Source organism: Colias eurytheme, chromosome 8 (genome assembly GCF_061535395.1).
Source record: "Colias eurytheme isolate Ceu_HAF_F1 chromosome 8, ilColEury1 Martin Lab GWU primary, whole genome shotgun sequence".
NCBI classification, from domain to species: domain Eukaryota; kingdom Metazoa; phylum Arthropoda; class Insecta; order Lepidoptera; family Pieridae; genus Colias; species Colias eurytheme.
The window spans coordinates 2,457,781-2,479,186 of NC_142987.1; the positions used below are offsets into that span (position 1 = coordinate 2,457,781).

The 21,406-nt window shown below is 35.1% G+C and overlaps 2 protein-coding genes across 2 annotated transcripts in view; one reads left to right on the plus strand and one right to left on the minus strand.

Annotated features, from left to right (window-relative positions):
* LOC149906325 (uncharacterized) overlaps window positions 1-8,682 on the plus strand; it is a 44,938-nt gene extending 36,256 nt beyond the window's left edge. The window contains exons 12-18 of the mRNA XM_090104356.1: window positions 223-2,534; window positions 2,847-3,031; window positions 4,157-4,207; window positions 5,516-5,707; window positions 6,520-6,643; window positions 7,385-7,495; window positions 7,808-8,682. Of these exons, the coding sequence (XP_089960482.1) occupies window positions 223-2,534; window positions 2,847-3,031; window positions 4,157-4,207; window positions 5,516-5,707; window positions 6,520-6,643; window positions 7,385-7,495; window positions 7,808-8,547 (3,715 nt within the window). The 3' untranslated portion in view covers window positions 8,548-8,682. The remainder of the gene's footprint in view (window positions 1-222; window positions 2,535-2,846; window positions 3,032-4,156; window positions 4,208-5,515; window positions 5,708-6,519; window positions 6,644-7,384; window positions 7,496-7,807) is intronic.
* A 4,556-nt stretch (window positions 8,683-13,238) lies between these two features.
* On the minus strand, window positions 13,239-18,497 carry LOC149906326 (WD repeat-containing protein 13-like). The gene is made up of 11 exons (XM_090104484.1): window positions 18,359-18,497; window positions 18,211-18,266; window positions 17,981-18,100; window positions 17,711-17,821; window positions 17,273-17,426; window positions 16,371-16,537; window positions 15,922-15,982; window positions 15,641-15,723; window positions 15,167-15,330; window positions 14,554-14,753; window positions 13,239-13,917 (listed from the first exon to the last, which is right to left on the minus strand). Exons 1-11 carry the CDS (start codon window positions 18,438-18,440, stop codon window positions 13,817-13,819), a joined length of 1,299 nt encoding a protein of 432 aa, XP_089960610.1. The 5' UTR covers window positions 18,441-18,497; the 3' UTR covers window positions 13,239-13,816.
* Window positions 18,498-21,406: the final 2,909 nt, after the last annotated feature.

Sequence of the window (21,406 nt, forward strand, 5' to 3'; positions counted from 1 at the left end):
ACACTTACGTACGTACAGATACAGGAAAAAATGCTTACATAAATAAACACGCAAACATACGCGCTCGTACTCATACAGTATACATGCAGATACGCATATGCACACACATGCGTACGCACGAAACACACGCACGCTCATGCACATACAGAACAATATATCAAGGATACTTGAAAAACAGCTCTTCATGTTTGTTATTTTATGTATATTTTTAATTATTTACAGAGTTACAATGAGTGCTGATAGCCTTAACGCCAGTCCTTTGAAGAAAGCTCCCGAAAACGTTACGTCATCGATAAACGATCGAACTTATAATAAAGACGATGAAGAGAAAGAATCGAACTGTGAAAGAATATCGCAAGTGTCGCCATTTCTTCTAAGTCCGATTACAGACACATCTGCCCCTGATAACTCAGACTTGAATGCTGCATTGTCAACGCTTTCTAAAACAACTGTCCCAACGGATGCCAAGTCGTCAAAACCCTCTGAAACACAATGCTTGTCAAAAGCAACGAGCATAGATTCGTGGTGTTCCAACGATACACTTTACAACGTAGAAGAGAATTTTGATGATCTAGCCATGGATCCCGATATACCATTGGATTTTGAGCCCGAACAAGATACAGAAAAGAGTGAAAGCGAAGATACTCTCACTCACAATGGCGATGACAAAGAACTAAGCCATTGCTCCACGTACATTGTTCACGATAGTAAATCAGAAGCTTGCGAGACTTTCTCTCCCGATTCTATAACAGCGAATGATAATTATACTTACACGAAAATGAAGACAGGCACGACGCCTTCAGTCAATACAGAGCTCAACGATTCGACAAAAAATACACAAACTAAAGATCTAGCGTATGGCACGCTTGCTTCCGGAATGCCGTCTTATTCTAATTGTACGACAGAACTAGCGTCTGGTTTTGACGATACATGGAAATTACCTCAACCAGAATTAGTGAGAAGATCTCCTATGCCCGATGAGGTTAATTTTACACCACCGCAGCAAATTGAAGATAAGAGTATTGATTGTGAAAGTCCACAAGTAATTCTGAAGCCTAGCGTTAAAAAGATGGATAGCGTAGAGATCGACTGTTTCAATGAACAATCCGGCGATATGGAACATTCATTAGTTATTGAACATCCTCTCGTGACGGTCGAAGTGAATGATAGTCCCAACATTAATTTCAAAGACATGGCGCATACCGTCACAAGTACACCAGTAACAGAAACAGACAACGACAAAGATAATGTAGAAGCGATTCCCTGCGACATCCCAATCTCAAAAGTAGATCAAATTGATTCCGAAATGAGTGTCAATAGCTTAACTAATTTCCAATCATTTTTACACTCTGTTGAAATCCGACCGCAAGACATATCATCCAACAATAGCAAGGAAGGTGCAACAAACTCAGATACAGACATTTTCGAAAGAGATAGCAAAGTATTTAGCAAAAATAGCAACGCTGACAGCCTTGCTGTGTCGAAAAAGACTATGTCGTATTCAGATTTTGAAAATTCAGCTCTTACAAAACCTCAGGATATCCATTCAAGGCAAAATTCAAGTCAAAGTATGGAAAGTGGGGTAGGCTCTGAGGATTTTCGGAACTTTGAGACCTCTGTGAGAGATCGACCGCAGGATTTATCATCTTTGATCGACGCTAGTTCCCTCCTACTAAAAAGTGAAAGGCGATCTAGTGAGATCGCAGCTAACAGCTTTGCAAACAAAACATGTGACATACCAGAACAATCGACTAGCAAAATTCCACCTGAACCATCGGTTATAATCAATCCAACGTTCAAAAGTTTTAGGGAATCACCAGAAATGGAAGCTTATCAATCGAACATATTTATTACGGACCTAGATATTGAAGATGAAAATGAACAACCTCATTCTATCATCATCACCGAAAGTCCGTTGTTAGCAAGAATGAGTTCGAGCAATAGTTTTGACTCTCACAAAGAAGAAAATCGAAAAATGTATTACGATTCCCACGTAAACGAAAGAGAAACAAGACCTTTTGATATTAGTCCAAAACTGGAATCAAAAGTAAATGGAATGAACGCTGAAACAACACAAAATAGAGATGATAGTGCAAAATCAAATGTTTTAATATCTCCAAGTGGTTCAGAAGAAAAAAACGACAAAGTTGTGAACGAGCCTGTTGAAACGAATGAACCAGAAGCGGTTATACAAGAAGATAGTATTAAATGTAATGGTAGCAATGAAGTATTTGCAACAGTAAATTTTTTAAACGAACCCTTTGAAGAGCTCTTAGAAAGTAACGTCGATGATAATGAAAGTAATAACGATTTGAACAAAGAAATGTGTAGCGAAATATCGACTTTAAATTTAACAACCAATGAAGCTAAGAGCCCTGAGGGAAATGATTCGGAATTATACGTGAATATACAAGGTGTGAATGGTGATGGTGAGAGTCAAGCTACTACGGTGACGGAGGATTTTTTACAAAATGAAAAGAAATTTTGTCAACTAGACTCGTATCTGCCACTCCTGAGTGATATAAGATTCACGGGTAAGATATTTTTTGTTTATAAAATATGTAGGAGTAAAAATGTGTCATTACAGTTATGTAATTAAAATAGACTAGTATATCTGTTTTCATGTCCTGATCCTACACAATTAACAAATTTCACAGTCATGGTTTAAGACAAATAAAATCGTTTTCAGTCAAATTATTTGTTATATAGAATGTGTAACATGGTTTGGACCCACGTTATAAGTACAAAGAGTGCAAAAATTGTTTGCTGCAAGAGTGCAAATATTCCGAAAACAGTCGTATATTTTTACAATATTTTCAAATTTCAATAAATTTAACCATTTCCAGGTCCCGGATCAGAAATAATGAGCACATCGTTCAGCCAAGACTCGCCCACAGAGCCAACGTCCCCGGAGTGCGACAAGGAGAGCGGGACGGAGAAACTCGACAAACCCGCTGACCTGTTGAAAGAGTGGGACAGCGATACTGACTCGCATTCTACTAACTCCTCGAGTGGGGAGTTTATTTGGAAGGTAAGTTTTTGGTGATATTCGTGAAGATACTTATTTAATCCCCCCTTGTATTGATGACAAATCCTAATGAAATAGATAAAAAGTGGTTTGTGGTACTAACATATATTGATTTTAACAAAAAAAAATACTAATGTCAAAAAATTGTATTTTTTTTCTTGTTTTTTTTTTCGTTTTTGGTATGTTAAATGTTAGTTTCAAATCCACTTAACAATGATAGTGAAGTATTTCCCCCAAAGAATAGTTTTCTGATTGTTTTTATTTGTTGTTTATAGTCAATTCATTGATTACTTACAAATGCTCTCTAAATAGAATATGATAAGATCAAATGCTGTCTTTTTTACTGGGTTTAATGATTGAATAAAAATATATTGGGCATTTGTATGTTAGTCAATTAATTTATTTGAATGCTTTATGCTATAATTTTGGGAGCGCTAAGCGCTTTTTTAATATGTTTTTTTGTGGTTATGGTTTTTAATCTTTGTTTCATATAAGTTGTATATTTTTTGTGATTTTTTGTTTATAGATGATATGTTTTGTAGAAATGTAAATAATTTTCGACAAGTTTAAGTTTGCATTTTATTTTTGTAAGTTAGGATTGCAAGAAATAGATCCCCTGATAGTGTTTTGTGAAATGAATAAGTACTAAGAAAGTTTTATCCTGAACACTTATCTCCATAAAAACACAACCCGTAGTAAAATCCTTTTTACTACAAGAGATTGTACTGTTTCCAAATATTATTATTAATGAAACTCGTGTCTTTAAAATTAGGATGCTTTGGGACTTAATATATGTAAAATAGAAATTTGGTTGCTTTTGCCAAAATTATTGAGCTTCATGATTGGATAGGAAAATTCATATTGTATCGATTAAGCATATATATACTACAATCTATTGACATACCAGTTACCACCGTAATCTCGACCAAGCATAATTTGAAGATTTTCTTACCTAACTATAAAGCTGTTAAAAAGCATTTCAATATTTTTTTAGAATACGATGGTAAACAATTAGCATTATATTTCCAATAGTAATAAAACGGTGAAAAGTAATATTTGGTGATGGTACAATTAAAAAAAAATACCTACATATGGTGTCGGTGTGCTTGCATGTGTGTGTGTGCATAGGACGGTGACGGTCGCGAGACTGCGCTTGTGCCGACCACGCGCTTCGATCACGTGAGTGTGCCCTTGTACCTTATGTACCCTGTGTACTTCGTGTACCCTATGTGCCTAGTGTACTTAATGTACCATGTATACTTCGTGTACCCTATGTGTCTAGTGTACTTGATGTACCCTAGATACTTCGTGTACCCTGGGTACCTTGTGTGCCCTATGTACCTAGGGTACACACCCTTTGGCGAAACGCGCTCAGACGTTGTGACGTGTTCTTATTTCAATATTTTTGCACACATTTAAATCTGTGCGATATGTCGTTTTAAACATTTGAGTCTGCAACGCACCTAAATAAAAATGATAATATAACAGTTTGCAGTAAAAGCAATATACATATCATAACGTTGAGGCGTGAATGCCTTAGGGCGCAGGCACACGATGCGTTGCGGCGCCGCACCGCAAAGATTTCACCGTGTCGGTGGGCACACGAGTGGTGCGGCGCCGTAACGTTGTTATGTCGCAGCGGCGTCGTAGCAGCGTTGCACAGCGTGTCCTTCCTTGTGACGCAAAACAACTGAGCGGTGCCGCTCCGACGTCGCACCGCATTCACCCCTCCCCGCCTCGTCTCGGTGGTTACAAGTCCGGTGCGGCGCCGGAGCGCATCGTGTGACATGCCACGGATATTTCTATGTAAGACGACGCAGCGACACCGCTCCGGCGCCGCACCGCCGCCGCAACGCATCGTGTGCCCCCGCTCTTAGAGTTAAATCTTCATTGTAGATCCAGAATAGAAACAATGTTTCAGAAGTTTTACAGAATGGAATTTGAAATTTTTTGAAGCAATGAAAAAAAAATTATCGCGTATGTTAATTAATAGTTTTTATTTAACATTGTTTCTATGAGCTCAAGGCATATCTAGATTTTTATTCATTCATGTGCTTTTGGTAGCTTTTTGCTTACACTTTCCTTTTGCATGTTAGTGGGTTAGTAACTATTAATATATTATTATTTTGCTACTATTTCATGTTACATCCTTCAATAACAGTTTTATCCTATCAAAAACATACCATTGTTATGCTCATTTTAAATCATTTTTACTCATGTCAATTAAATATTTTATTTTCATCTTTCATAAATCAAATAACGTTTAAATTTCATCTTATATTCGATGTGTATTCATAATTTAATTGTATAATATTATCTTGAACCTATCTGTCATGTAGAAACAACTTATCATTAGTGAAACTATTCTAATCATATAGTCTCTTTCTATTCAAATACGAGCGAAAGACAGACTCAGACGAATACATCAATCGCTTAACGAAATATAAGAAACCTGCATATAATCTAAAGACATATTATATACAACAGCAACGCGACAGTGGTCAACCAAGCCGCGTGGATGACGGTTCAAGGGGTGGAGGCTCCGCGTCGAACGACTCGTGCTCGGGCTCCGGTTCGGGCTCGGGCTCCGAGGGGGACGAGGTGGAGTTTGTGCCCTCATCTTGGGACTGTAGGGCGGCGCCCTCCAAGTCTTCGCTGAGAAGCTTGGAACAACCAGCGGTGAGTAGTGTAGAATATTGGTACCTATAAGAGTGAGTGGGATAGCTGTATATTCGTGTAGGTTGTTGAAAGAGCTAGTATAAAGTAGGTAAACAACCAATAACTACCCATAATAAGGCTATCAAACTCAAACTCAAACATTTAATTATTCAATAAGACTACTTCTAGAAGAATTTTTGAATCATCATAACATATTTTTAAGATTTATCGTAAAAAAAAAAATTTAGTTTCAATTTATCAACTTAATTTCAATCTTATATATTGTACTTCTTATTTAATGTCATAAGATTGGTCACTTTAGCAAACCAGGTGAAGCTGGGACAAGCGGCAATATTGTCAATTATTGTTATTTGTTATGTTTATTTTTGACGTGACAACGTCTTATAATTCGAAAGAGCCGGCTGCACGCACGAAAAAACATGACTCATGCGGCGTTACCTCGCTCTGAGGCGTTCCATGTAAGGCTTGAAGTGCAAGCGAGATCGTGGAACGAGCGACAAAGAAGCACAATCGGACATTGTCACGTTCAACTATCGTCAGTAAACCGACTTTACAGACAACCAATTTTTTTTTATACATACATAAGCATAAGAAAAAACATTTAGTTTCATAAATTTTCAACTCTATTTCAATCGTAGGAGTTAAATGGTTCTTGCTTATATTATCATAAAATTGGTTACTTTTATAGCACTCTAGGTGAGGTTTATATATCATCTAGGGACCTATAGATCATCTAGGGACCCACGGCCAGTTTCAATTTTTTTTTGAACAATAAATCATGTATTTATTTATTATTTATATATCCCAAACAGGACGGCAAGAAGCGCGTGGTGTTCAAGAGGCAGAAGTACCACTGCGTGTACGAGTACCCGCGCGAGGCGTGCGACGAGCTGCACTCGCCCGCGCACTATCTGCCCGACCTCTCCACTTATTGCGGTAACTGACACTTATAAACGTATAAAATTCGGTTTGAGTTTATTTTAAACAGAAAATCTTCATGTTACTAGAAATTAGCGCGTACCATTTTAGACCACATCTCAGCCGAGATTGTGGACAAGCGCTTCCCTATCGATACTAATATTATTAAGAAGAAAAGTTTGTAATTATATATGTATGTATTGTTTTCACGCATAAACCTCTTAACCGATTTTGATGAAATTTGGCACAATCTTTAGACACTGAGAAAGAACATAGGCTACCTTTTATTGCGAAATATGAATCACGGGCGAAGCCGGGGCGGACCGCTAGTTCACAATAAAAAGAGAAAAAATCCAAACAACTCAATCATAATTCTTGGTGTTTCTTCAAAGTTTATATTTTCCCTGTACTCTGTTATGAGCTTCACACTGTCCAATTTTCTTACTAAATTATGAAAGTTATACCTTATTTTATAACGAGATATGAAAAGTTTTCTTATATTTAAATTCAAAATTAGCTTCACCTGCAACACAATTTTTTTAAGCTATTGCATAGCTTCTATCGCGGGCCTTGAGCGCGGGGAACGAATCGAGAAATTCCGTAACGAAAAAACCTCACGTTCCCCACTCCGACGGGCGCGGAGGTGTGGCGTGAAGGCATAGCATGCAATAGCTTTACCGCGGCAGTCCCCGAGTGCCACACGTCTTTTTTTTTACTGTAAATCAATAACATTTGTAATAATTTAAATATATTTATCAGACTGGGACCCATCAAGCGTGGAAGAAGCGGAGGCGGGTTACGGGCAGCTGTTCGGTTCGCCCGCACCGCTTGATATGTTGCCGCTGCGGGCCGGCATCGCTTTCGGGGCCGGTGAGTTTTTGTGTTCTTAAGAAATAGGTTGAAGGAATGATCGGATAGTGATGTTACAGTACCATAAACAAAAACAATTAAATTTTTAGAAATTATATTTTATTGTATTTTAAAGGAAATTAGCTATTCAAACTCAAACTCAAACATTTATTTATTCAATTAGACGTCTTCGAGAAGCACTTTTGAAACGTCAATACATATTTTTAAATCAATTTCAACTTTGCCATATAGCCTAAAAGTAAATATCATCACACAAACTCTTTTCTATATCAACATTCATTTATTTTTAAAAGCATATCCTTCATTTTCTAGACTACGACGACGACTTCTTCATATCGTCATCAGCGCGACCCTTCGAGTTGGGTGTTCTATCCACAACAAGTCAGTTCTTCCCCGGCATGCATCTCAAGCAGCAGCTCGTGCCCGCAGACGACTTCCCCTCCCCCTCCCCACCACCCCCCACCACTCTACCACCCCTCACACCAGCCCTCGACTTCACCACCCCAGACTCGGGGGTAGAAGACATCACCCCCGGATCGACAATAGATGACGACTTCAAAAAAATCCCGGAAGATTGGAAACCAGATAGCACGAGTTCCAGCGAATCTGTCAGCCCTAGCTCCCCCGGGGGCGAAGCGCTAGGTGGACTGCGACATACGAGAGACAAACTGAAACTAGACCTACCCCCTTCACCTCACCTACCCTCGCCAAGACACAACAGAGTGTTCAATTTCGTTTTAGAAAAACCCAAAAGACCAAGTGAAGGTACTACACCGTTGGTGATGAGTGATGAAACGCCCGTCATCACTATGGCTTTACCCATGTCGAAGGAAAGAGATGATCCCATGCCTGAACCAACTTTTTCCACTTTTGGCAAAACTACCTGTAATTCGACAGCTGATACTAAAAATATAGTTCTCGATGAAGAAAAAGATGATAAAGTCGAACCGGTGAAGGGTGAAGGAACAGTTCTGGATAGCGGTGATGAAGATTCCGGGATCGAAAGCAGTTCCAAAGCCACCCTGGAGAGAAAACCGGCAGATGTCTCGTAGAAATACAAATTTTTGTCTTATGAGCAATTTTAAAGTCAAATAAATTTCTCGGTGTCAAAACTAGCGTTATTGCGAAATAATGTCGTAGTGAAGTCGTAACTGATGAAACTACTTTTTCTTATATAATAAAGAGTTAAGTATAAGTATCGGTCAATTAAGGAAAGCTGGCATGTTCACAGTACTCACACTTATGCAATTTCACTTACAGTATGTTCAAAAATAAATGCGGCTCTAGTTTCATTTTAGACTTGAATTGTAAAATGGGTGCGTTGTAGATAAATATATGCAAATATAATTACATACTTATGAAAGCTCTCATAATTTACCTGTAAAATTATAATTTAAAAGTAAATCAATTGATGAAGTTAATTATTTATTCTAATAATAATCAATTGGATAAAAGTATTAGTAATCATTCAATTATCAAATAATAATTAAATTTCAGGTCATAAAAACAATACAAATAACACGTGCGCTTACTCCCAACACACGGATGGTTGTTTTGATAATGATTTAAATAACGGGCGTTTTTTTAATAATGTGATAACTCTGATTAATTAGTAATTTGATTTTTGAAAAAAAAAATGCCGATTTTAGTCAAAATTTATATTTTTCTAACAAGATCCTTATCATCCAAATTTCCACCTTAGTGAGAAAAATTGACATATTTTCTAATGAAAATGAACAAAAAAATTAAATGATTTTATTAAATACTGTAAAATAGTCTATAATTCTTCCATTTACTGTATCACAAAATTCTTCATAGATATTTAGATATTCGTACTACACCAATTACATCACCCTGTATTTATAAACAATTGCAAAATATGACACATACATAGGCCGGGAGATACTGACACAAAATTTCGGGTCATTTGTAACAGAATGGCGGTTCTACAGAGGTCTTATTACGCAATGACTAAAAGAAAAATGATGGTCAGAACTCAGAACGCTGGTACCGGTGGACTAGTCGCGTGGGCGTTAGTCGAACTCGTCGGATAAATAGTGAAAGTCAAACGATTTGTAACACAAAAATTTTAGAATTCACCGATAGCCCATAAAAAAGATGTAGGCGGTAGTGTCATGCCATACTTTTCCGGTGTAACTTACAGCCCCCCATACCGACGCGATGCGTTGATTAAAAAAAAAAACAATTCAAACATTTGTACCAGGCTATCTTTTGCACAGGTAATCATCATCGTGCAGACATTTACAAAAATCGCCATGCCATACTTTTCGGACGATTCCAAATGGCCACCATACCGCCGAAAATCTGCAAATTTTTGAATTTTTTTTTCTCGCCAAACGATTTGTACCACCCTACATTTTTTTTCAACAACTCCTGAATGATTATAAATAGTTATTTTTGTCATTGCGTACTAAGACCCCTCTAGACAGCCATCCTGTTACAAATGACCCGAAATTTTGTGTCAGTATCTCCCGGCCTAACATGTGCAATGTGTAAATGTGTTGACGTTCCAGCTCTTCTTAATATACCTATATGTCATAGTTGGCAAGAGGATTGTGTCCGATTGTCGCTCACAGTACAGCCATATTGATTGAACCGATTGATACAAACCAAGCCATTTTATTTTAAATGTTGTCTAATTGAAAAGTATATAAAAAATATTTCTATCTCTTATACTTCGAGAAATTTCTTCAAACAGACAACAAACTAGTAATGTACATATCGTAACAGCTATACAATCTTTCAGCCCAGTGAATTTTACAGAACAATGGTACAAATAACCGTGAATTATTGCAACTGTAGATACATAGATATAATGCTTACACTAAGTTAGAGCCTACACTTTGGCCTACGATTGTACTCCGTCAGAATAAATGCTAGATCTTTAATACGTAATTTTTTTAGTGTATTGAAAATAAATTTGCCAAATGTGCGCTAAGATCTGCGCACACGACGCATCTTCCATCGTGTTATATGTTTGTATGTGGGGAGATGCGGTCCGAATATATAAGACTAATGATCGCCATACAACTATTTTTAGTAAGGATTTTTTAAACAAATTAGGGCTTTATATAATTCCAGGTCTTTTCTCTCTTTTTGAATAAGTAATAATTTGAAAAATAAATAGTCAAAATAAAAACTAAATAAAATTTACTAAAATCACGTTTCTCGATAAAGACAGTAGTGGCACTATTGCATTACATTTAAGAAGTTAGATTTTTTATAAATATTCTTCTCATTATAACGACAAATATTTTAGTTTTAAAAGTCAAAAGAGCAGCAAAACATTAATTCATTGAAACTTTCCTCGTTGATTATTTACTTAGTTACTATTTTCTAATTTTATTTAAAAATATTTTTATCTTATATTTTTCCCTATTCATGCATCACAAAATATATAAATAATTGATATTATTATGTCACGTAGTTGCTTTGCCCTATTTACAATGTTCTCAGTACATGATATGTTGTTCTTTTTTGTTAAATATAACTTCAATAAAAGCGTTTCTTATTGTTTTTTTTGTTTATTGCATGTGTAAACTCTAATTTCTTTATTTTACATTACATAGGTAAATCCTAATTAAAATATATGTCGTTAAAATGATAATCCCGTATGCTTGGCGATCAAGTCTTACCCAAAATACTCGTTTCATACCGCCATAGACATTCGCACAAACTTTTGTACGTCGCACATAAATAAATACGGATCGCCTTCAAGTTGAATCTCATAGTGATTAGTTCGGGCCGCAGCTCTTGGCGTCCACCTCGAGCCAATTGTTAGTTAAGCGGAACTTTATATTAAGTGTTAGTGTCGAGTGAATGCGTTGTAATGTCGATGACACTCAACAATACAATCATTATGGGCCCTCTACACAATGGGCAGCGTTGGCCCAATAAATGATCGTCGATTTTTGCCGCCATTACGGCGAAAAAAACATCTACAATGACAGCCGATCATAGACATTAAGGTCCTCCACTATCGTGATTGCCTCTACTCGCCCAACTCTGCCCATTGTGTAGAGCGCCCATTACCCTTTTTTAGTTCATAAATTCTCATGTGTGTCATCGACAGTGTGTGTGTGTGTGCGTGCGTGCGTGTGTGCGTACACGCGATACGTCCAAGTGTGAACCTGATGTGCAATCCTTCTCATTTCCATATCGATTTATTGTAAACGCGTTTTAGTTTTACGTGTAAATATAATTTAAAAGTTTATTATTGATTGATGATTTTTTTTTTTATTATTATTATGGAAATTTATTAAATACATGTTTATTGTTCTTTTACGATTTAGAATGTTTCGTTAATGTACAGATGTAAATAAGCGATGTTCATTTTGTTGCAATTACAATTAGGATAACGCTTGATTAGAGAACGGGGTAGCGTCGGTATTATGTAAGTTACGACTCTATCAGTGTAATTAGATTTTATAAATATTATTATACGATTAGAAATCTCAGCGATTCGATGGTTTTGTTTAGATCACATTTACATTTAATTAGTGATTATTTGAATGAATTGTCCAGTAATTATGGTATTTATTGTTTGTAAGTTGTTAATTTGTATGAGTTGGCAGTATTTAGTGGATGAACGCATCGGATGTCTTTTCATATTGTGACTTGTCGAGTCTTTTAAAGTATTTATATGGAAAATAAATAATTAAATATGATTATAAGACTTTTATTTCATATATTTGTCACTTATTTCCCTGCAAACATATAATTACTGTTACAGTAAAAATTTTAAAACCCTAAGTTAATGATAGGGTATGACTTACGCAAAAGTAATGACAAAAAATTAAAAAAAATTAGCCCTTACCTTTCCCGACTTGTGGCACTTTTGTGCACGTATACTGTATAAATTGAAATCCAGAATGTAGGTACCAACTTTAGAATAAATAGCTCTCTTGTCTCTTCCTATTCTAAAAATAATTTTTTTCGATACATCATTCCAACCTAACCGGATATGAAATATCAGAATCACAAAACAAAGTGTGTTTTTACTGTTATGTGAACAGAATACAGATTGACAATGCATTATCATTACATCGATTTTATGTCGTCTTGATCCACTAAATTTTTCATAAATTGCAATATTTGTACACATAAGTTGCGTATTCTTTCTGATAAAACAAGTCAGATTTCCTAAAAATTTCCTGTTCCAAAAAATACTAAGGCCGATTACTCACTATGCCAAACCAACACAAGATTAACGTTGTGTTGATCTCATGTTGATGGAGTATTTTACGTGGCCTTGATAAGCTACGGGACACGAAAATAATTTTGAAAAAAGTCCCTATAAGTTTGCAAGGCGGCTATGTTGTCACAGTGCAGTGTTGTCACAAAAAAAAAGTTGATCCGATCTAGCGGGCGAGACAACATAGCTGAATTGTTGGTTCAAAGTTGTGTTGGTGACGTCTTATGTTGTGTCTGAGAAAACGGCGCATACATTAGTATGGCGGTTAAATTTGTCACAACATTATGTTATGTTGGTTTCGCGTAGAGAGAAAACGGCCTAACTGAGACTTCATTCTTTTTTCTTTCCAGTGTTATTTCATTATAATATTAAGTCATCCTTAATGTCATCTATCTATTTATAAATTTTTACAGGTTCTGTCTAGATTGTCGTATGAATGGATTGCTTTAGTACAAATGGAAAATAAAAGATATTCAATATGATTTCAGATATTTATTTCAAATTATTTGTCACGTTAAATATTATATTTTATTATAAGTTAGATAAGGAATGTCGTTATAAAAGTTTTACATTAACAATAAAACACTTATATGTAAGTACTAACACTGGTCAATATACAGGAAATCAATATTAGTTTACATAATTTTAAGCTTTTGACGATCTTTGAAAAGTAAATTTAAAAAAATCACAGATTTTATTCAAGTACCAAGATTCAATACGAAAATTATACCTAGATACATTAAAAAATACGTAACATCTAGTCATAGAAAAGTACATTCGAGTTAGTTAATATTCTAGGAAAAAGCATTGATTTTTAATTCAAATATTAATACTGCTAAAGAGAGAGACAAAATGGTCAACTTTTTTAGTGTTGGTAAAATTTCTTCAGATTCTACTTATTTATATTATAATTTAAAAATATCCATCATATATGTCGTAACTTTATTAACAGATTAAGCCAAGGAACCAAATTGTAAGAATAATCAACGAATACACATTTAACATTCAAAAGGAACACAAACTCTATAATAAATAATATCTTTATAAAACACTTTGTCAAAATAAAATTCTTATATAATTGTAACTAATGCAGATCTACACTAGAATCAGCTTCTTCTCCATATAATAACGAGGCCAGACGCGTCGCTGGAGGCCAACAAGCTTTCGTCGTAACTGAAACTCACTCCTAACACTGGAGATGCGTGACCTGTAAAAATAATAATATTTTTATGTATACAGGAGGATATGTAGTTTAATATTTAACATAACATGATTGTTGACAGAATTTTTTTACAATTAATTTGCTCTTTTATTTATTTATTATAACATAATTTGTGAAAATCCTACAATAAATCTACATACAGCTTATTTACTACAGGCTCATCTATCTACACTTATGCAGCTTATTTACTACAGGCTCATCTATCCACACTTATGCAGCTTATTAACTACAGGCTCTTCAATCTACACTTACATTGCAGCTTATTAACTACAGGCTCTTCAATCTACGCTTAGATTACAGCTTATTTACTACAGGCTCTTCAATCTACGCTTAGATTACAGCTTATTAACTACAGGCTCTTCAATCTACACTTACATTGCAGCTTATTAACTACAGGCTCTTCAATCTACGCTTAGATTACAGCTTATTTACTACAGGCTCTTCAATCTACGCTTAGATTACAGCTTATTAACTACAGGCTCTTCAATCTACACTTACATTGCAGCTTATTAACTACAGGCTCTTCAATCTACGCTTAGATTACAGCTTATTTACTACAGGCTCTTCAATCTACGCTTAGATTACAGCTTATTTACTACAGGCTCTTCAATCTACACTTACCTTGCAGCTTATTAACTACAGGGTGCTCCACATGACCCTCTATATCCAGAAAGTAAACACAGGCGTCTTCAGAACCGGAGACAACGCACACGCCGCGACGGAACGACATGATCGGACAAAAGGTGGATCGAACTCCATGAGTGCGGTGTGATATGTCGTAGCGCTTCTTTAGGGATAGGTTACCTTCGCGGTCTGCTATCCTGGAAATAGTTTAATAATTTTTAATGAATGGTTAGCGAGATAAAACGAGCTGCCCAAAATCGACACGCATGGCGGAGTACTGTTGACGCCCTTTGCCCCAGCTAGGGGCCTTAGGATATTAAGTAAGTAAGTAAGGGGATGATATAAATCATAAAATTGGGAGTAAATAAATTTTGAACACCATCGGATTTATTAAAAATACAAGTAGATTACCATTAAGAATAGGAGCTACTGAGCGCTGTATTGTGACATCATAGCTGTTAATATAAATGAATAATCGCGTTTGTAATTAAATTTGATGTAAAAGTTAGGTAAAATGCAAATCGTCATTGACATACAAAAACTTCTAACAACTTACATCATAAAAAAAAATTCAACAAGATTAAAACCAACATGAATTAGAAAAGTCTACCTAAACAAATACAAGGAATCATCAGCCGCGCTAACAAGCAACGCCGGGTGTCTCGCTAGCCAGGGCGACCAGCTGAGGCTCGACACAGCGCCGCCGACCACGCAGCGCCGCAGCTTGCTGAGCGACCCGCCCGTGCCTGACATGCGGTAGCTTACTATCACACCCTGTATAACAGGTATTTTAGTTACGTAAATGACTGATTTTGTTAAAGACAACTTCTAATTGTTTAAAGAAATTTTCAGAAACGTCTACTGAGAATTGTTTAAAGAAATTTATCTATCAAATTTATATTTCTGTATAAGAAAAATCACTGGATACACAATATTTTATATGTATGTAAAAAGAAAATTCGTAAAATTATACCAAATGAAAGTAGAGACATTAGACCAAAACAGCAAAAATAGATAATTTGGGAGATAATTTGGCTAATAATACACTGAATACATACTAAAATATAAAATTAACACGAGTTACCTTATCATTAGCTGCCCAAAACATCCTCCCACTGGATTCGCACGCGATAGCTGTCACTTGTCCCCCTAGAATACTGCTGCCTCCTACAATCCACAAATTAAATATAACAGATCATTAATATTCACTTATTGTGTTGCTTTAAGTCTTTATTAAATCGATGGAAATGCGATCAGATAAATTTCTTTTATTTGATCCTTCGAGCCGGATCTTGAACAAAAAGCTCGTTTTAACAATTAAATTGAATCTGACAGTTATAATAATTATTAGAATCGTTTTCTTACCTCGAGGATAGATTCCAGTAGATACATTGAGCACTTCCACCATGCCTCTCGCATTTCCCGCCTTTACATTTGATTAGGAAATTACATTTGTTACGGAAGAGTTATTCTTAAATTAAGTAATATTCACAATCAAATTCATAAGAAAACTATGAAATTAAACGTTTAAATAGATATCGTATATAAGATATCTCATTATTACAGCTATTAGTTCACAACACTTCATTAAATAGATGAATTGACACATCAAATAAATCTACTTTATAAAAATAATAAAAAAATTAACAAATGAAAGGGCATCAACATCCGTAAAACAGATTATCATGTTGTACGGGAACATCGTTTATTTGTAAGTGTTATTGTTTAGTTGTGACTTTTAATTTGTATTAAACGTAGTCGAAATTACAAATTAGTCGTATCTTTCGTCGTAAATTTCAATTTTCAAAGGATACAATAACCATATTATTATTGACCGGCTGGAACGCGCAGCAGAGCAGAGCCGCGCGCAGCTGGTCGCGCACCGAGCGGAGCCGCGCGCGCCGCGTCACATCCCACAGCACCAGCTCGCCGTCCAGCCCGCACGTCACCAGCAGGTCGTTGGACGCCGACCAGTCGCACCCTGACACATTGCGGACACACTACAGCTTGCTAGGGGACAGCTAACACCCACTATATGGCTCTATGACCAGTGCCACGAAATATAACTGCCTTCAAAGTGAAAATGGAAAAAAATCTTTGCACAAAGAATCATTTGCCCATCCTCACGAGCAGTGGTCTTTCATGGTCGAGCTTTTCTAGGCACTTGATCAGATGTTCTTTGCTTTTTGAAATAGACCATAGCATTGAATATTTTTTTACCGAACACTAAACGATTTGCAAATTTGCAAACTCGAGTTTTGCAAATTATTTTTGTTGTTGATGAGTCACAACTCTTACTTTTACCTTTGACTACAATGTTAATTAATTTTCAGAAACTTTTGCTAAAACATTTAAAAAACTGTGCAAATATTTGTAGAAGAAAAAAATATTGGCGACATTTCAACAGGTTTTGATTTTGGAACACTCAAACCGTGCTGTTTCTAATTTGTTGTCCAGACTGCAAACACTTGGAAATCAGACTTCACTTAAAATTGATTTATTTATTTATTTAATCTAACATTTGATCAAAATTAAGCAAATTCTTAAGAAACTAGATAAACGGGTATTACATACAAATTAATGATTTATCTCTAATACGTTGTTACACAAATGTTAAACAAATTTGATGACTAATTCATTGTGTTAGATGTTTCTAATTAATCGTCCACCACTCTTTATACATCACTTTTTTTAGTAATAAGAAAATACATCATACCAGTAACAGCTTTAGTATGTCCTTCGAGTATGAACGCGACGCGCGGAGGCGACGCGGTCACGTCACATATAGATACTGTTCCATCGTGAGACGCACAACACAACTTGGAGCGATCATTGTTCGCAAACTTCACAATACTGACTTGATCTGTGTGCTGAAATATATAATAGATCATCTACACTAATATTATAAAGAGGAAAACTTTGTTTGTTTGATTGTAATGAATAGGCTCATAAACCACTGGACCGATTTTGATGAAATTTGGCACAGATAATCTTTAGACCCTGAGAAAGAACATAGGCTACCTTTTATTGCAAAATATGTACCACGGGCGAAGCCGGGGCGGACCGCTAGTTATTAATAAAAATGCTATAGCAAATATCATATACCCTGAATAAAGTTATGGATTGTCTATATAAAAAAATATATTTTGAGTACCTGATCAAATATATGATGGACACCAGAGAATGCATAGTTTTCTGATATTGTCAAATCATTCTTATTCTTTTTAGAATTTATGGTTATGCTTTCTTCAACTGCAAGGCTTGCCTGAAAGTAAAAAAAATATAAAACAGCAACATCAATAAATATTTGAATAAAACCTGCAAAACAGAATAAAATAGGTTTGAAGAATAGTCTGGGTTGCTTTTCCTTGAAGATTTTATTCTATAGGAACATTTTAATTAATAAATACATAGTAATAATTACTTTGCTACTCGATCTCTGTCGGGATGATGATGAACTAATTGATATATTGTCCTGTACTCCATACCTTCGCTGCAGTAACTGGCTCCTTATGTTTATATATTTCTTTATGGTCTCAATATCCTGAAAATTTAATTATATGAACATTATAATAATATTATGACATGACTGTTTAAAGATGGGAAAAAAATTATGAATAAACTTATACAGAAACATTTTAACAAAATTAATACCTTAAATTTTGCATTTTCTCTCAATAACTGACTGCGTCGTCGAATGTACAAAGTTTCTGAAATTATAAAGAAACAATTCAAAGGACTGTAAGAGATTTATATTATTATTTTATTTAATGTAAATAACATTTCGATTTCAATTTCATACTGAAGTTTGGATTTCCGGGAGCTCTATAAGCATTAAAACGAGCATCCAGGGCAAATATTTGCTGCTGAAAAGCTGCTGCCATATTTATTTGAAAAAAATTTTCAATATAATGTTGTTTTAATTCGTTTTTATAAAATAATACCCGACAACAGTCAACAACAAACAAATAAAAAATTTCGTAAACATTAAAATATCCGCAGTTGACATCTGACATTTGACAAATGACATTCATGACGGAGGAATTTTCATTTTTCTTTTCACGCAAACAATAATTGATTGAGGATGCACTTTGATATCCGCCTGCACTAGAAGAAATCAAGCAAAAGTCTATTCTATGGGAATACAAGAGTCCGTACTCCGTTCACACAGACCGGCACGGAGAGCATCGGCGCGCATTTTTCTTTTGGAAACGTTTTAAACTCTCGCAAAAATGAATTCAGACTTGCGATTATTCCCTCAATGCCTGCTGAAAATCTGCTTATATATAATAATGGTTAATCCATAGAATATTGCATAGAACATGTACCTACTACTATATCGTCGAGATTATTGGATCCAATCCAATATCAACGAACTAAAACTCAATTATAATGTCTAGCAAGATCAACGCAAGTAAAACGCAAGGATCTTCAATCTTCGGTGTTATTCTCAAAGGCTTCATGTACTTAATAAAAAAATCGCTTGAACACTTCTTACTCTGTTCCAAGAAAACTAGATTAGTTCTGGTTATTATAGCTATATTATTGGTAGGTGTTTATTATCCATTGGTAGAGTCTTTGTTATGGCGAATAGGTAAATATTAATCAAGAATTATCCAATTCAGCGTCAGTCATCGGAGATTTTTTTTACCTTCAGTTTATTTATGTGAACCTTAATCACAGTTCACATAAATAAACCCCTTAAATCAGGCTAGTAGATTTTAAGTGAAAGATCTCAACCACAAAATAGAGCTTGTTGAGAGCTTGCCTATATTCAATCTTTATGGTACATACTTGTACTTATACTTACCTACAGAAAATGTTTAACTTCTTGGAATTAATTATCAAAGGAAAGGGCTTTATGAAAAATATTTGTAGCAAAGACTAGAAATTTAAGAAAAATTTGTAAAATACCTTCCGAAGTTCGAATCCAAAGCCTATGAATAAAAATTGATCCATTGCTAATCTAAAACTTTTATTCGTAAGAAGATAAATATGCGATCACGTATAAATACAACGGTGATTGAATTTTTTAAAGTTCGGTAAAGCAGTTTCTGAGATAATAACTCGTTTATACAAACGAACTGGAAAGATTAAGTTAAGCCTAATATTATTAATTCAAGAGATAATACTCACCTACTTTCTTAAAATATCGTTAATGAAAGCAGTAACCACAATTCTTAATTGTGAGTGCACTTGAGTGTTGACTGCACTGCAATTTCCCAGTAATAAATTATGTTATAAGACGCCCGAGTATAAATCATTCTTTACCATTAATCTTTTCGACTAGTACAGTTTATTATAATTTTCCTTACATTACCTAGAAAAGAAATCCATCTCCGTGAGATGGAATAAAATTATTGGATCTAAATTATCTAAGTACTTAAAATATACTCTACGGATTTCCACATTTCGGCCAATTTTATGAAATATTAATTTGAAATTTAATGTACTTTTGTGCTAATGGATTTTCCTAATGGATAGAGCGAAGGTTGTTTATTCCATTTTGTTTTATCATTCTTAATTCATGTCTTCGTGTTATTAGAAATTGCATGACATGCATGCAATCGTGATTCGTTTTCTTTTTATTATTTTAAGCTAATGTTTTTAATTGTAGCCTATTTGAATGATACAATATAATAGTTAGGTGTGTAGATTTAACATTATTCCATGCATAAATCATAATAAATAAACAATAATGTTATATAACCTAGTTACTACACTAAAATAAAGTTTAAATTAGTATAATAATTAGCTCTACAATGTTTGAAATGAATAATTCAAACTAATTAGGTATGTGGTATTCCCTAGTTGGAAGAGAAAACCGAGCACTCAAACGATAAAATATTAAATTTTGCATTTTACTTGACGATCGAAAATTTTGTTGTTGTAATTATTAACTGCGATATTGCGATAAATAATTTTAAATAATAATGATTTCAAAATAGAAGAAACAGAAGATGCTACCTACATATTTATGTTAGAAATAATTGAATATCATTAGATTATGATGGGAAAATCATTAGAATTTTTTATTATAATGAACCTTATAGGAAGATAGGTAACATTTAGAACACTTACTAAGTTAAATAAAATTGAAGTAAGTTCCTATACAGATTACGGTTTGCTCGTCGAAATCTCGTATTCTTCTGTCCTGCTTAAAACTGCTGGCATCGCTATAAATTATGTACCCACCTACCTATTCGACAAGAACACACGAAAACAATAACAGTACATGTATCATTCCCATAGCAGAATCACATCACATCTCAATAGGAGCGAGAACATGACATGAGTTAAGACCTCTTGCGTATTACCTAAATATATCACTTAACCACAAACTGCTTCTAGTCGTTATCACAAATCTCCCTAATCTTCGCTAAAAGCTATCCGCTAGTTGAGACTTGAGGCCAGCCACTTCCCGGAACACTTTCTGATTCCGAAATACATTGCTACTGAGAAGTGCGTTATTCTGGGCCGGTACCCGAAACGCGGGGCTCTGCCTCCGTTATGAGATGTCGCTGACCGCTGTGATCGTCTTGCGGGAATCTCGAAGCTTATGTAGGTATCAGTATAGTTGCAAGTTCTAGGCAGACAAATGCATTGCACTATTGCAATTTTACGCATTGCTTTTCGCTACTTGCTAACTGCAAAAGGGGTAAACTTTTGATCAGATCTATTCTTATGAAGTTAAGATGCATAAAACATTGACCAGTGTAACTGATTACAGCTGATGTGGTGCTCTACCTCACTATATTTATTTATTGAGATTACTCAATTACTCAATTAGGAAGTAACCTATAATTTGCTATTTTTACTGGTTAATACGTTTGTATACATTTTGAGTTGC

What these genes read in the sequence shown, in the direction of transcription:
- LOC149906326 (XM_090104484.1), bottom strand. Translation starts at nt 18,440, where the DNA reads ATGGCAGCAGCTTTTCAGCAGCAAATATTTGCCCTGGATGCTCGTTTT. An exon ending in GAGAAAATGCAAAATTTAAG is followed by an intron (nt 18,101 to 18,210) that starts GTATTAATTTTG and finishes TTAAATTTTCAG; the next exon opens with GATATTGAGACCATAAAGAA. An exon ending in TACTGGAATCTATCCTCGAG is followed by an intron (nt 15,724 to 15,921) that starts GTAAGAAAACGA and finishes TGTGGATTGTAG; the next exon opens with GAGGCAGCAGTATTCTAGGG.